The sequence below is a fragment of the Brachycentrus maculatus genome, unplaced genomic scaffold (genome assembly GCF_059751285.1).
Source record: "Brachycentrus maculatus isolate JH-2025_06_01 unplaced genomic scaffold, ASM5975128v1 h1tg000070l, whole genome shotgun sequence".
Taxonomy (NCBI): Eukaryota; Metazoa; Arthropoda; class Insecta; order Trichoptera; family Brachycentridae; genus Brachycentrus; species Brachycentrus maculatus.
In genome coordinates, this window is record NW_028280824.1 from 909,114 (window position 1) to 926,028 (window position 16,915).

General features: G+C 33.9%; 2 protein-coding genes across 2 annotated transcripts; one reads left to right on the top strand and one right to left on the bottom strand.

The window, feature by feature from the left end:
• The first annotated feature begins 2,015 nt into the window (after nucleotides 1-2,015).
• Nucleotides 2,016-9,613, top strand: LOC148311205 (uncharacterized). Its single transcript, XM_088257094.1, has 4 exons — nucleotides 2,016-2,360; nucleotides 5,815-5,900; nucleotides 7,379-7,526; nucleotides 8,452-9,613. Exons 1-4 carry the CDS (start codon nucleotides 2,259-2,261, stop codon nucleotides 8,797-8,799), a joined length of 684 nt encoding a protein of 227 aa, XP_088113220.1. The 5' UTR covers nucleotides 2,016-2,258; the 3' UTR covers nucleotides 8,800-9,613.
• A 289-nt stretch (nucleotides 9,614-9,902) lies between these two features.
• Nucleotides 9,903-16,567, bottom strand: LOC148311206 (androgen-dependent TFPI-regulating protein-like). The gene is made up of 5 exons (XM_088257093.1): nucleotides 16,403-16,567; nucleotides 15,020-15,178; nucleotides 13,321-13,476; nucleotides 12,219-12,442; nucleotides 9,903-10,923 (listed from the first exon to the last, which is right to left on the bottom strand). The coding sequence occupies exons 2-5, from the start codon at nucleotides 15,176-15,178 to the stop codon at nucleotides 10,665-10,667; spliced, it is 798 nt and encodes a 265-aa protein (XP_088113219.1). The 5' UTR covers nucleotides 16,403-16,567; the 3' UTR covers nucleotides 9,903-10,664.
• Nucleotides 16,568-16,915: the final 348 nt, after the last annotated feature.

Consider the following 16,915-nt stretch of genomic DNA (forward strand, 5'->3'; position numbering starts at 1 on the left):
TAATTATAAGTGATTTTTTCACTCTAATATTTATTCAATATCACCTTGGACTGGTACCTGAAGCGGAGGGCTGATCACCTTTCACTCATGTGTTAACGATCAAGATAACACTGCGTTTATATGCAGTGCCCTATGCACTGGGGTGCGGTATGTATATATATATATAATTATACATTTATATATATATATATATATATATATATATTTATACATATATATATATATATATATATATATATATATATATATATATATATATATATATATATATATATATATATAATATATATATATATATATATATATATATATATATATATATATATATATATAATATATATATATATATATATATATATATATTTATACATATATATATATATATATATATATATATATATATATATATATATATATATATATATATATATATATATATATATATATATATATATATATATATATATATATATATATATATATATATTTATATATTTATATATAAATATTAGATAAAAAATACATTATACACAAACTTAGTTCCGTTCTTTCCTCACTCATTTGTTCCACTTTCTTTTTATATCTAAATACATATTTTATTATTTGAGTACCTAAGTAAATATGTAGGTACTACAAATGTATTTTTTCAACAGTTTTGCGAAACTTTAACGAGTTTTCTCAGTACTCTAAACTGGGCCAAAAATGAAAATTTCTCCGAAGCGATAAAACCATAATTGGGTATTTTTAAAGTACTTAGGTATCTACTCTTGAAGCATGAGATCAGGCAAGTTTCCTCGCAAAATGCTTTCTAGTTTCAATTTTATTTGATCCTTTTAATTCAACTGTTTATATTCAAAGCGAATCTCTGAATTCACTGAGTCGGTTTTATAGGAACTACATATTTTTTGATGATTTTTTTATCTGAACCCAGTTTCTTCAACAATGCTTAAGTTAAGAAAACTTAAATAATTGTAATCCACCAACCTCTGGTACTTAGAAGTCGAGATGTATTGATTAATTGCCTTTTTTGCACATTTAGAAACGAAATTTAAAAAGGTAATTTTTGAATATCGTTTAAGTATTTGTTTAGTAAAATAAGGATATCTGGAATATGTCGCTTCCTAACTATAAAGTAATAGCAATTACAATATTTCAGGCTAATGCATAATTCCTTGTTTTTTATATGTTCATCCTTGTTTAGGTAAGTACTTTTCGAACCAATAATATAGTTACAAAGAGAAAATATATTATTTTACCGTAAAGTTTACAACATTTCTAGTACACAAACCATGATACACGATCTACCCACAACGAAGGTTTGATAATCCCAAGAATTAACAATAAATATGGGAGTCCAACACTGCAATATATCGTTCCAAACATTTTTAATTTGTTGCCGACGGAGGTTAGGGGTCATAATAAAATATGGAACAAAGCCAAAATAAAGAAATGGGTAAATGATCAAGAGTTAATTCTATGTATTTAGTAATATAGTCTTAATTTTCTCTCTCTTTTTTTGCTTGTATATTAGGTTAAAATGGATAAAAACAATAAAAAATGTATATTAAAAATAACTCCACCGACAAGAGACACAAGGTGGCTTGGTGGGTGGGTCTCTACAAAAACATATTTTTAATTTGTTTATAATTGTGCTTTAAATAAATGTATACACTATTTATGTAAATAAAAAAAGCAATTTATTATGTCCAAATTGGCTACGACCGTTAAAAAAGGGAAAAATGTCAAATTTTAAGTGAAAACCTGTACAAACAATATTAGCGAGCGTCCACAGACGATATCCTAGTTAAGGATATCGTCTTTGGACCTTCGCATCACTAAGGAGACATAAATTTCTTTGGAAACGGGGGTAAATTAATTAAATATTCATTCTATAAAGAGGAGAAGATTGATCTTCTGTTCTTTGGCGGCCCTATGAATTGCTCGAATTTGTATGCAGACAAGATGGCGGAGCGTCGTTCGGAATAAATACCACAAGTTCGTCACATCTTCGAAAAATACTCCCAGTATAGCCTATGCATTCGCAATATAAAGATTTAACACTTCGATTCCATCTTATATCGTAATCGTTCCCCGCACGAGACGCTTCTGCTCTTCTGACGTTTTGCGTTGACATTTGAAAACGCGGGAAATCGTATTTTTTCTTTTTTTAAAACTTGTGGCTGCTCAATGCACAATTAAACAGCTCTGTGTTAATTACATATTTTTTCAAGTGTTTTTAAAATTATTATTTTACAAAAATGGCGATAGATAATTCGGCATATTCTTGTTTGTGTTTTATTTTATTGGTGATATTTTTTACTAACACTGAGGGTTCTTCAAATCGTGGACCGAGGATGCGGGTAAAAATATTTTTAGTAACCTTTTTTCTTCTTCATTTATTTGTAAAATATGCAATGACATGCATAGGGATTTTATTCAGGGTAGACAGTAGGGATATTGAAAGCTGTCCCACCGCATGCCTAGATCTGATACAGAAGCATCTAGGCTTCCTGACAGATCTGCTCTTGCTAAGCAATTTTTTTAAAAACTAATATAAAATTGTATCCCGATTTTACTGTGAATTTACATTGGGTTGGGTAAGGATAAGGCAAAGGTCGTGTTTCTATATGGAACGCGAGTAATCCAGGGTACGCACAGCTATTCTGCCCATACAGAATGCACGCCTCTGTAAACATGGATGCACATATTTTGGTACATGGGGCGCTGCATCATATACACGCATAGTTATATTGATCGTTAACACATGAAGGAAAGGTGATCAGCCTTCCGCCTTAGGTACTGGCCCAGGGTAATATTGAATACATATAAGAGTGAAAAATCACTTATATTTATTTAACCCCCCGCCTGGGAATCAAACCCAGGACCTCCAGTACGGTAGCCTAGCGTGCTGATCATTACACTACGGAGGCGGACAAATACACACATATAAACATTAATTTATAAATTAATAAACATAACACAACATATTGTTTTTTGCAAAGACACCAAGCCACCTTATGTGTCTTGTCGGTGAAGTTCTTTTTACACACATTAATTTTTTTTATTTATTATTAAGTGATTTTTTCACTCTAATATTTATTCAATATTACACTGGACTGGTACCTGAAGTGGAGGGCTGATCACCTTTCCTTCATGTGTAATAAGAGATAACACTGCGTTTATATGAAGCAGTGCCCTATGCACCATTGGGGTGCGGTAAGGGATTTATTATTATTATTATTATTTATTTTTTTATCAATCAATTTCATTATAGTATATAAGTATACCCACAAAATAGATATAAGAACATAAAACAACATTTTTACAATATTATCTCTTGAGTACCAACCCATTCCTTTTTTTGTCGCTAATCCATATTTTTGTTTACCTCTACAAATTAAAAATAACAACAAATCTAAAAAGACAACAACAAAAATCTGTAATAATATCCACATGTAAAAGATACTGTCCATTTGTTTATTTTTTTATTATTAAAGTTTAAAATAATGATAATTATTATAGTTATAAACTATTTTACCTCTGGCAACACTATATACTCGTAGACTCTTCATATTCATAAAATTTTATAAATCAAATTGGCATTCGAACGTACCCTTTATTTATGGTCAGTCGTTTAAAATTTAAAATTCGAATTTAAAATATAAAAAGTACTTATTTAACAAAACGTATATTATTTATGATTTTTATTAATTTTTATTTTTATTAACTAATATTTAAAGGGTTTATTCGAATGAAAGGTTTTCTAGGTAGGTACGAAATTCATTAAATAAGCTTATAATACGTAGGATTAATTTAAACATATTTATTTGTGAATTAATAATAATAAATATTAAATCCCTTACCGCACCCCAATGGTGCATAGGGCACTGCTTCATATAAACGCAGTGTTATCTCGATCGATTACACATGAAGGAAAGGTGATCAGCCCTCCACTTCAGGTACCAGTCCAGTGTAATATTGAATAAATATTAGAGTGAAAAAATCACTTATATTTATTAAACCCCCCTGGGAATCGAACCCGGGACCTCCGGAACGGTAGCCGAGCATGTTGACCATTACACTACGGAGGCGGAAAATTTGTGAATTACATTCAATTATACTCAACCACTTTTTTTTTACAAAAATATTTATAATATTAGTACTTAACAACATTTTTGGTGTGTCCAAATACTTGTTCACAAATCTGGATTATCTCCAATTGAAGGAGTTATTTTTCATTTGATTTTTTTGAGATCTCAACAGAAGAATAATAATTATTCCATATTCTTCTTCATCTATGTTGAGACGTCAAAAAATAATATTAGTATCTAACCACTCACCGAGATTTTTATGTCTACCACCGGTTTCGTGACGTACCCGTCTCTTCTTCAGGACGATCACTACAACAGCTTGCACAACGATACTACCCGTCAACACCATAGCACTGTTCACACACTTACAACTATACAAAATGGCTAAATATTTATGATTCTGAGAAAACTTCTTTTATTATTGATGTAGGCCTTGTGGTCTGTTTTTTAGACGGATTCCCTGCGATTCCCAGCTGTCAATAGATCTCTTTGGTGGTTTGTCAGGAAGTCCTCTACCTTGGGGTTGTCCGTGCAGTGCGCTGTGGGGGAGTGTGGATGGTTCCATTCTCCTCACATGCGCATACCATTGTCTCCTTCGTTGCTTTCCCCACCTAACGACATCTTCCATCTCGCATATTTCCCTGATCCTGGTGTTCCTTATTCTATCTCGTAGACTCTTGTCAGATATGCTTCTTGGAGTCTTCATTTCTGACTCTGAAACACTGGATGTGTAAAAACATCTTTGTCGAGACATGTAGCATATCGCTCACTCCTTTCAACAACGTCATATAAAGATCGTTTTTAAAGTTTAAAAATATAATGAAATGTATTAAAAATAAATATCAAGCCACTTATTCAACTTTTTACCGTGCAACACATCTTTTTAAGTAAAACCTAAAGGTTTTTTTCTCCATTTGAAAAATAATGAAACAATACCTTTTCTTCAAAATGCAAAAAACAACACTTTCTGCACTGTAGCGGGTAAATATTAAGTTAAAAATATGCCGCTTTTGATGGGATATAGTACATTTTCTGGGCATTCCGAAAAAACGCACAACTGAAAATTATCGATTTTTGATATATGACGTTGTTGAAAGGAGTGAGCGATATATTTATTTATTGTTACTTTAAAGGTCATGGTAATATAAGTTTGTTGGTGGTGTGATTTTTATTTATTTTAGGCCATCTCTTTTGCGGTTGACACAGTCAACTGCAAAAACCTTCTTTCGAAGTTTCCTCAATAATTAATTGTTGTTTAATTTATCAATTCTGCATTCACGTTGTATTAATATATCCATTTTTAATTTATGTTTTAAATGGTAAATACCACTATTTCATAAATTCACATACGGTGTTTGAAAATGATGCGGAATGCATCGAAACACGTGCCGCAATAGATTTGAACAAAAAGTGATACTTTACCAATTAAATAAAAAATATATTTCATGCAAAAAACTAATGCCCATTACATTACATTAACTTTAAAAAAATATAAAAAAGACTTATACTATTAATTATATAAAACATTCAACCTTGCGTGTAAGTCCCTCTCCAAGCACAAGAGCTCAGTCTCTTTTTTGGATAGGCACAGCGAATCTAAAACTATAAGTTTGCCATATGTATAAATGTTTAGAAATTGTATTATGCTGTACTTAAAAATGTAACTATATTAAATAAATAAAAAAAAATGTTATAGAATTTAATTAACTGTTTTTTTCTGCAGATATTCACAAAACAGTCCCAAGCTGATACGTTAATGCTTCCCAGCAACGCTACATCAATCCGAGAAGATATCACTGACAACTTCAGGTATATTTAAAAGAAAATCTAGATTTTATAAAATCTATTTAAAATCTATCTAAAATGAATTTTTTTTTGGTATATATTTGTGTTCTCAGTACACACAAAAATATCTCCATTTCTTTATATTTTTGTGTAAAAAAATATAGTAATAAAAACATAAATAATAAAAATACTGAAATAATAATGTTTTAATTTTAATCTGTGTTGGGATCGGAGTGAAATTGAACATGGTACATATTCTTTAGTTGTTACCCGGAAGTTCCCGTGATTTGTGAAAAATTAATAGTACCTACGTACATGTAGTTCCGGCTAGTGAGAATCTCTACAATATTGCAGTTTTTGGTCGTTTTTGACCTCCGGGTTACTAGGGAACTAAGTATACATTTTGAATGTTAACTACATCATGTGGTCATCGTTCTTGGGAAACATTTTTGTTGTTACATACCGTTAGTATGTGAATTATGGGTTTCATCTTTATCCTTAACATTGTCCATCGTATTACAGTCAGAACTTGAAATTTACAGAATTGAAGCACGTGTTGTTGTAGGGATTGAACCCTCAACGCTAACTAACTAACCATCACGCCACTTCCCCGCAGGGGTAGGCAGAGAGAATAGAACGCCACACCACTCTGTCTTTGCAAACATTCTTCGCCACTTCCACGTTCATGCATCTCCTCATACATACCCGCCGATTATAACGACTCCTAATCTGACCACTTTCAAGTATTTGGCATATATATATATATATATATATATATATATATATATATATATATATATATATATATATATATATATATATATATATATATATATATATATATATATATATATATATATATAAATATATATATGTATATATATATATATATATATATATATATATATATATATATATATATATATATATATATATATATATATATATATATATATATATATATATATATATATATATATATATATATATATATATATATATATATATATATATATATATATATATATATATATATATATATATATATATATATATATATATATATATATATATATATATATATATATATATATATATATATATATATAACGTGGTAATATTTTCCTTCGTAAATTGGGTGTAAATAATATGTAAAGTGGGTGTATAATAATAAAATAAACAATGTGTTGCTTTGTAATTAAAGTTTATTCTTAATTTATCTTTATAATAATTTTTATATCTATCTATCTATCTATCTATCTGATTCTGACAGTTAATAATATTATCGGAAGTCTTTTGTTTTCTTCTGAGCGACGCATGCGACATCTGGTGGTAGAACTGTTTTGTGTAGGTACTATTTGTAAGTACTTAATAAAATGTATAGGTAGGTACCTAGTTATTTTATTACATATATATATATATATATATATATATATATATATATATATATATATATATATATATTTTTTTTTTTTTTAATTCGAAATAATTTATTTTTCCAGTTGTGAAAACAAAACATATGGTTACTACGCCGACGTGGACAATGATTGTCAAGTCTTCCACGTGTGTCTGCCAGTCACTTACTCCGACGGGAAGAACCAGACCTTCAGGTGGAGCTTCATCTGCCCAGAAACCACCGTCTTCAACCAGGTAACAAGTAACAAGATATCACATCATGACTAACCTCTTCATCTATGTTGAAACATTAACCCTTACTTGGCATCGGAATGGCGCCTCTATGCATGGTTTGCAGTATTATTTGAGTGCCGCCATGGAGGCGGCATGCATGATTTGCAGTACTGCGCGAATGCCGCCACAGAGGCGGCATATATCCTTTGCCGTACTACTTGTGTATCACCATAGAGGCGGCATGCATGGTTTACTGTACTACTCGAGTGTCGTCATATAGCCGGCATACATGGTTTGCCGTTCTACTCGAGTGTCTCCATAATCATGGCGTGCTTGGTTTGCCGTACGACTTGAGTGCCGCCATAGAGGCGGCATGCATGGTTAGTCGTACTACTCGAAAACCACCATAAATGTGGCATACATAATTAGTCTTACTACTCGAGTGTCGCCATAGAGGCGGCATGCAAGGTTTGCCATACTATCAAATGTCGCCATAGAGGCAGCATGGATGGGGTGCCGTACTACTCGAGTGTCGCCATAAAGGCGGCATACATGGTTTGCCATACTACTCAAATGTCGCCATAGAGGCGGCATGCATGGTTTGCCATACTTTTAGAGTGTCGCCATAGAGGCGGCATGCATGGTTTACATAACTACTCGATTGCCGCCTGGTTTGCTACACTATTCGAATGTCTACATAAAGGCGATATTCATGGTTTGCCGTACTCTTTGAGTGCCGCCATAGAGGCGGCATGCATGATTTGTCTAACTGCTTGAGCGCCGCTATAGAGGCGGCATTCATGGGTTGCAGTACTTCTCAAGTGCCGCCATAGAGGCGGCATTCATGGTTAGTCGTACTACTCGTGTGCCGCCGCTATGGCGCCAAGAAATTAAAGTCTTAAAATACTCAATATTTTATATGTGCAAAAATTATCCTTTATTTCAGGAAAATTTCGTGTGCGTTCGCGAAGAGGACATGACTATAAAATGTGAAGATTCCGAAGAGTACTACAGCATGAACGACAACTTCGGTGACAAGATAGAGGAAGAAGAGGTCACCGAGATGAACGAAATGGACCAGATGGAGGCCAGCCAGAACATGGAAGGGAACAACTTGGACCAGGGACCAAACATGGACCAGGAGGATGTCGCGCCAAAACCAGAAATGGACACGAACAGCCAAGATGACAAAATGGACACCGGAAATGATATGCAAATGATTGACAGCAACAAAAGAAGGAGGAAGCCGGAAACTGGGAAAAGACGCAAGCAGAATGACAAAAGATATAACTGAAAATAAAGTCGATTATGTTAACCCTTACTGGTCCAATGTCGAATCTCATTCGACATTGATTTTTTCCTTTTAGGTCCCATGTTGGATGTTATTCCACATTTTTTTCATCATTAGTATTGTTTATTTAAATTCCAAGCTTACATTTTGTCACTCGTATCTATTACAACAGAACGTGGAGAAGAGGACAAAAGATTTTTCCAATTGGAATGTATCTGTCTGACTAGATCTTTTTTTTTAAATTTCGGGGGACCGGAAAAGGTTAATTCATGTAATACACAACCCTAATGCACCTAAATACCTGGCTGAAATTTTTATATACCATTCAGATCATGGTCTATCACTTGGTTCTTCCCAAGAAAGAATACTTTCCATTCCTCGCCATAACACATCATTCTCAGCAATTCCTTCTCTGTCCAAGCGGCCAGACTATGGAATGAATTACCTCTCCGCGTAAACAAATGCACCTTCTCTAATCACTTTTAAGAAACGTCGGAGACATTATTATCTATCATTAGAATCCTAACTGTCCATCAAACCTCCTCCCTCTACCTCCTTCCCTAAACTCCCTTTTTCATTTACCCTCCATGTTGTCATCTTTTGTAATTTATGTTTTTTTATGTTCAAGCACTATATACCCTCTGATTGCAAACAGCTATATATGGTATCAAACGTTTTGATCAATATCACTAGTCTGTTTTTGGTTGGTTAGAAGATATTCCTTTTTAGCAATAAGCCCGCCAATGTACTAATTTCTTTTCTGTATATGAAATATAAATAAATAAAAAAAATGGATACAAGTAGAGCAATTAATAAAGACTTACCAATTTTATTTAATTTAACAAATACAAATTGGCGTTGCGTTCTATTCTCTCTGCCTACCCCTTCCAGGAAGCGGCGTGAAGGTTGGTTATTTAGTAAGGTAAAAATAAGATATGTAGTGATTTTAAAACCTTATTTTGAAATAATAAAATGAAAAATAATAATGAAATCGTTTCTTATATTAGTCATAAATATTACAATATTCAAATAAATACTACAATTCACAACATTTTGAGTGTGTCCAAATACTTGTTCACAAATCTGGGCTTTCTCCACTTATTTTCATATTTTATACAAATAAAGGGTCTCTTCAAAATAAAAGTTTTCTCAATCCAACACAGATGGGTGTTGTGAACTCATATGTACTGTATCGTGAGATTGATCAATACATCTTTTTCTACTTCTAAGCAAAGGTGCAAAGGGAACTGCAGTGTTGTTGTGATCGTAACTTACATGATCAATATGAAAGTTCGAGGAGTTCCAAAAAATTATGGGTATGTAGTCTTTTCGTAGTATTTTTTGTAGTATTTTCGTCCACCTCCGTGGTGTAATGGTTAGCGCGTTTAGCTACCGTGCTGGAGGTCCCGGGTTCGATTCCCAGGGTGGTGGTAATAAATATTTGTGATTTTACCCACTAATATTTATTTAATATTACCCTGGACTGGTGCCTGAAGCGCAGGAGTGATCACCTTGCCTTCATGTAAGTAATGATCAAGATAACACTGCGTCAACAGGACGCAGTGCCCTATGCACCATTGGGTGCGGATAAGGGTTGGAAGGAATGTAGTGTGGTTGTCAATCATGGGCAGAATTGGTGAATGTTGCACGTGTGCACAAGTGATCACTTAACCAGCCTATTATAGTCATAAGCTCTGTTAATACCCAGACTTCTATATTCTTCCTCATCTATATTAAGATGTCAAAAAAAGTTTAAATAATATAATATTTAAATAAATAATTTTAAATAAGTCTTTTGATCATAATTATTGATTCGACTTTGGTAGACTTTGGTCAAGTTTATCAGTCGTTGGTTCCAGATCATCTCGTCAAATTTTTGGTTTGCTGTTAATGACTTTATTGTTGTTGAAGTTGATTTCTGCATTTGAGGAGCAGTCGTGTTCTTTAACTCTGTTGGATTTAATTTTGTGGTACTGCTCGACTAGTTCTTGCGCGTGAGCCCCGGTGAAGAATAGAACATACAGAGAGGCTGCGTTCAAGGTAAGAAAAATGGCCCTTTCGGTCCAATTCCACAGATAGAAGATGTTGTAGATCCAGCGACCAGTGGTGTAGTATGTCCCCAGAAACCTGAAACACAGAAAACAACATCCAAAATTATACGTGAGTCGAAGGTGGGTACCAAACGACCCCAGTTTGTATGGAAATCGTAATACGCAGCTCGCAGCAAGTACCAACTGAGTCATAAACCCCACGCCCATCCCAACGCGCTGTTAGGCAGCGACTGAATGCTGCCATCCGATAAACGAGAGGCCGGAAATCGGAAACGAAAGCTGACTAGTCTAGTTGTCTCGCTTTTTTGTTATGATTCTACCACATTTATTAGAGTGAAAGAAAAAATATGTCGCTAGCAGCCAAAAAAATAAACATGCTGATATATAAGTACGTAGGTCTTGTAGTACCGACTGATTGTGTTTTTTTTTAAATAAAAAATGAGACATTTAACGATTTGAATTATAAAAATCAAAAGGGAAAATTTTCATAAATGTTATTTTTAAGATAAATTTATTCTTTGGCTTTTTTAAAACGCGTTGATAAATAATACTTACTCAACACATGGTACTTACCCTGTTTATATATAGCGACTGACGTGTACATCTAAAATGCGCGCATGCTATCTTATTCTATCGCTTTGTATCGATGTGTATACGTCGCTCTCTTTTGCTCCACTCCCGTAGCGTCGGAATACATAGCTCACTTTCTACGTCATATCTTTCTTCGTAACCAAATATGCCTATTAAAACGTGACGCGTCCTTGAAATTTCACTCTCGATTCTCGTCCTATTATCGATTATTGAATCGATAATTATGCAACTAGTTTCGGCAACCTGTTGCCCTCTTCAGGGTTTAATTATATATATATATATATATATATATATATATATATATATATATATATATATATATATATATATAAATTAATTATATTGTCCGCCTCCGTATTGTAATGGTCAGCACGCTCGGCTACCGTACTGGAGGTCCCGGGTTCCATTCCCAGGGGGGGACAAAAAAATATAAGTGATTTTTCACTCTTATATTTAATCAATATAACCTTGGACTGGTACCGGAAGCGGAGGGCTGATCACCTTTCCTTCATGTGTAAACGATCAAGATAACTCTGCGTTTTTATGATGCAGTGCCCTATGCACCATTGGGGTGTGGATAAGGGTTTGAATGAAATAAATTAAACCCTGAAGAGGGCAACAGGCTGTTGCCAAAACTAGTTGGTTAATAAAAATGTGAGTGGATCAAAAAACAAAGTCTTCTGATCCACAAAGGTAATGCTTTCAATATTCAAAACACGATAATTTTCGATTATCAAAGTTTGACTTCAATAAATAAATAAATATATAATTTACACCTACACTGAGTAGTATATGACGATGACGCATCCTAGCCAGAAGAGGCTCGCGGCGAGCTGGCTGCGAGGCTCCTTCCTCTCCCCCAGGATCAGCTCCAAGACCGGCACCAGCACGATGATGGAGTGCACCGAGTGGTTGGCAAAAGCGGGCAGCACCAGGTCGCACTCCAGCGGCATCACCAGCTCGCGGTCGTACAAGAACACCACCCAGAACAAGGCGGCCACGGACTGCAAAAGCAAAGGACAAAATTCAGACTCCAGACATCTCTTTTATCCGTCTTTGCAGTTTTTACGGGACCTTGACTTCATATCAATTCTTCATTTTAGTGCTTTCACACAAACATCATGGTTAGATTAACGCTGAGAACATCATAGTCTAAGCTTATCTCGAAGGTGCACAGTTTACACCCGCGCTGTGCCAGCTGGGTTTCCCGCAAGGTATCGGACCCTCCCAGTTTGATCTTAAGTGCTGCATCGTAAGGGTGTTATCTTTGTGTAAAGTACTGCGTTGTGTTATTGTTGTCTTTCAGTGTCGTGGTTAGGACTTTGTGCCAGCTTGTGAGATAGGGTTGTTCTTTATTTTTTTTATGTCCATCGTTTGTTAGGATTGTGATAGGCGTGTATCAAGAATAAATATATGTGTATGTGGGTATATACGTATATATATATATATATATATATATATATATATATATATATATATATATATATATATATATATATATATATATATATATATATATATGTACGTCTAGCTGTCCATGGAATTCAGAGCGTGCGCCTCCAACACCACATTTCAAAAGCGTAAAATTTTCTCCTATCTGCTGCTTTTATGGTCCATGTTTCAGCAGCATAGAGAAAAATGGAATGAGCCAAGCTCCAGACAATCTTGGTGTTGTTACGCACACCCCGGTCTTTCCAGATCTTGTCTAGCTTAGACATGGCACTTTTGTCGATGGCGATACGACGTCTGATCTCTCCTTCGTATGTTCCTTCATCGCTAATTTGAGATCCAAGGAACTGAAACTCTTTTGAACTGGAACTGAGACATGGGCGATCAAAAAACAAATTAAATAAAGACATAGATTTAAATTAAATTTACTCACAATAGAACAGGGAAAGATAATGGTGTTGAACAGGAAATCTCTGGTTTGGGCACATCTCTTCATCACTTGATGTTGCGGCCACATTTCTACCAACTCTGGCTTGATCTCTCCAACGTCACACAGCATGGCACACGTCAAGAATATCACTTGAAATATCTGCAAAATTATGTTGACAAATATAACTACGCATTTTTATCGATTGTTGCGCGGTATGATCGATAATCCTGAAATTATCCGGAGCATTGGTCTGTATGCTCCTGATAGTTACCTAAGACAGCGTCGGCATAGATTGTTTCACATTCCTATACACAGGACCAACCTGCCGATGGTTATGCCTGTAGGAAGAGCTACCGCTATGTTGAACAGTATCACATTGGATATTGATCTGTTCCATGTGTCCGAAGGAGTTTTCCGAAGCGGGATTCTTCTACACCTTTAAGTCTTCTTGCTTACTTTTACTTTTAATATATACGCCTCGAATATTGTTTGTTATGTATATATATTTTTTTTATTGAATAAATTGAATTGAATTGAATAAATTGAATAACAAAATTATGTTGACCCTTGTACAAAAAATCTTATAACCATAATGGCAGAAAAGCAGTGCCTATCCTAACTTACCCGCGTGACATATAAAAACGCAACCAGTACCTACCCTTCTTTACTAAGTATTTTTTATTTATTTAAAAAAAAGAGAAATATTTGTGTTTTTATTATTTTCACAAATAATTCAATTTTAAACTATTTCTGTGAGCCTAAGCGGGTTATTATAAGAAATATGTATCAAATTGTGGTGGAGGGGTTCGAACCGAGAAACTCTGACTTAAGAGTCGACGACGACGACGAAGAGTCGGTGATGAATGAATTTTTTGAAGGTATAACGTAAATGAGAATCAAACATGTTTATTAAATTAAAGTAAGCAATACAAAAAATAATCAGAAAACTTCTCAGTTCTTCTGTTTACTCTTCTCTTCTTTGGTCCAACGTCTTTACTATTTGACGCCATTATATGCGTCTTGAAATTGTCACGATAGTGAAATACTTTCATATATCGCCCACTCCTTTCAAGAACGTCATAAATCAAAAAACTTGATTTTTCAGGAGAACGTTTTTAAAGTTTCAAAATATAATACAATGTATTAAAAAGAAATATCAAGCCACTTACTGAACTTTTTACTATGCAACAGATCTTTTTAGGTAAAACCTGAAGGATTTTTCTCCATTTGAAAAATATTCAGTATGTTCAAAAAAATAATTAAACAATACATTTTCTTCAAAATGCAAAAACAACACTTTCTGCCCTATGGCGGGTAAATATTAAGTTAAAAATATGCTATTTTGCTGGGATATAGTACATTTTCTGGGCATTCCGAAAACATGCACAACTGAAAATTGACGATTTTTGATTTATGACGTTCTTGAAAGGAGTGAGCGATATGGGATATGATACAAACTACGCACTATGGAATGTTCTTTTAGTGGTTTTATGTACAATTAAAGAAAAAATATGTGAAATGATCCGCAGGCCGCAAGTGGACACCCTTGAATTATTGGAGTGAAAAAATCACTTATATTTATTTGGGACCTCCAGTACGGTAGCTGAGCGTGCTGACCATTAATTAAACTACGGAGATGGACAAAATGTTTACAGTTGGAAATTAGCTCAAATTATTTAAAAATAACCCCACCCCGACTTACAAAGTTCCATGTCGTGAAGAAGCGATCGGAGAAGTCGTAAATCTGCATGAGTTTCTCGCTCTTCCCCGCCAGCCAGTCTACCCTCATCAGGACCGCCAGCGTGAACACGTGGTGGACGAGGAACAACGTGTGGAAGATCAAACGTTTACCAGTCGCCATCTAGGGGAAAACGCAGAAGTCATCCCATCTGATACACACTGGAACAGTGGTCTCCAAACTCAATAAGGATGTGAGCTATACTCAGAAATTGAACTTGTCTGGTGAGCTACCTATACAAATTCCCTCTTTATAGTTTTTTTTTTTTTATCATCGGCCCTTATAATATTTTTATATAAGTTTAACTCTTATCACTCTGTAGGCCAGACATTCTAGCCCGTATGATTCTAGTAGGCAGCTCCGTGGGCCACAATGTCTGGCCCGGCGCAGGTATAACTTTATTCACTGATTTCTCTATCACCCAAGTATATTCTACCAACAAATATTTCAGATAAATACAGTTAATCTTAATTAACACGGTCATACGAATTGCCAGACAGAGTGTCCCAAAATAAGGGAACCAAAATATTTATTTTAATAGTAGAAAAACGTCGCATTTTTTTGATCAGAGTAGCTGATCAGTTATGAGAAAAAATGGTCAGAGTGGAAAGGGTTACTTACCCTTTCCCTCCCGGTGCTAAAATAAAACGCGCGTCCCGGTATTGGGTAGTCACTACACAATAAAAAATTAGCGATTTTAAATCGTAAAAAAGGGTTTCGGAATAATCATTCCATAATTAGATCAAATGTAGATTAAAATCAAATTATTACGGCCAGACATTTATAAGAAAATAAAATTTTGAAAGAGAAAAAAAAAACTATAAAATATAGAAAAAAGAGAAAAGCACTCTCCTTATCATTTATGTTTACTTTGTGTAATACCACTTTTATAAACACTTATTTGTGACTGCTAGTTTCGGAAAACTATTCCATCATCAGGTCATTAAAATAAAGTTATTACGAATTGACATTTGTATAAAAAAATTTTTGAAAGAGAGAAAACGACAAAGATATTTTTAAAAATGAATCGAAGAGAAGTTCTAGTGATTCAAGAACAAGGTTTCTAAATTGGTTCATATATATAGAACTTAATAATGGGTAGAATAATGGGTAGAATTGGTGAATGTTACACGTGTGTAAAGTGATCACTTAAACCAGCCTATGACGGTCGTCAGCCCCGTAAATGCCCAGACTTCCATATTCTTCTTCATCTTTGATGAGATGTCAAAAAATAATAATCGAAGAGAATGTTTTATTACCATACTACAAAGTTATCAATGCCTTTAATATATAGAATATAGTTTTGTTTAATTTTTTTATTTGAAATAAAATGAAATAAGTACTTACGATGCAATTTATAATAAAAGCAAATGCAAAACGAAGCAATTTATAGGTTTTAAAAGTATTGCACAATTTTTGACACCAAAAAAATTAATTGTTCTCAGTAAAAAAAAATTGCTGATTTGCGAATTCTCGTATCACGATTAAATTTAAATTAAAATCCAACGTCGTTTCCTTTGCGGAACTCAGCATACTGAATCATTTTTCTAAAACGCTGTCAAATATATTATAAAGATAAGAGTTTAAAAAATGTGATATTGTGTAGACCAGGGGTTGCCAACCTTTTTGTACTCTAGAGCACATTCTAAAACATCGGTAGGGTGGCGGGCGCCACCTATTTTTAATCGATAAACTCCTTCCATAACTTCTCATTTTTCCATAAATTATTTTCTTATATTCATAATTTATTAATAAATAAAAATAATAATAAAACCCTTATCCGCACCCCAATGGTGCATAGGGCACTGCTTCATATGAACACAGTGTTATCTTGATCGTTTACACACGAAGGAAAGGTGA

Bases quoted from the DNA above. Each gene is read 5' to 3' on its own strand.
- LOC148311206 (XM_088257093.1), bottom strand. From the start codon at position 15,178: ATGGCGACTGGTAAACGTTTGATCTTCCACACGTTGTTCCTCGTCCAC. The intron at 13,477-15,019 runs GTAAGTCGGGGT...ATAATTTTGCAG, and splicing joins TCTTCACGACATGGAACTTT to ATATTTCAAGTGATATTCTT. The intron at 12,443-13,320 runs GTGAGTAAATTT...TTGCTTTTGCAG, and splicing joins TTATCTTTCCCTGTTCTATT to TCCGTGGCCGCCTTGTTCTG.
- LOC148311205 (XM_088257094.1), top strand. From the start codon at position 2,259: ATGGCGATAGATAATTCGGCATATTCTTGTTTGTGTTTTATTTTATTG. The intron at 2,361-5,814 runs GTAAAAATATTT...TTTTTTCTGCAG, and splicing joins ATCGTGGACCGAGGATGCGG to ATATTCACAAAACAGTCCCA. The intron at 7,527-8,451 runs GTAACAAGTAAC...CCTTTATTTCAG, and splicing joins AAACCACCGTCTTCAACCAG to GAAAATTTCGTGTGCGTTCG.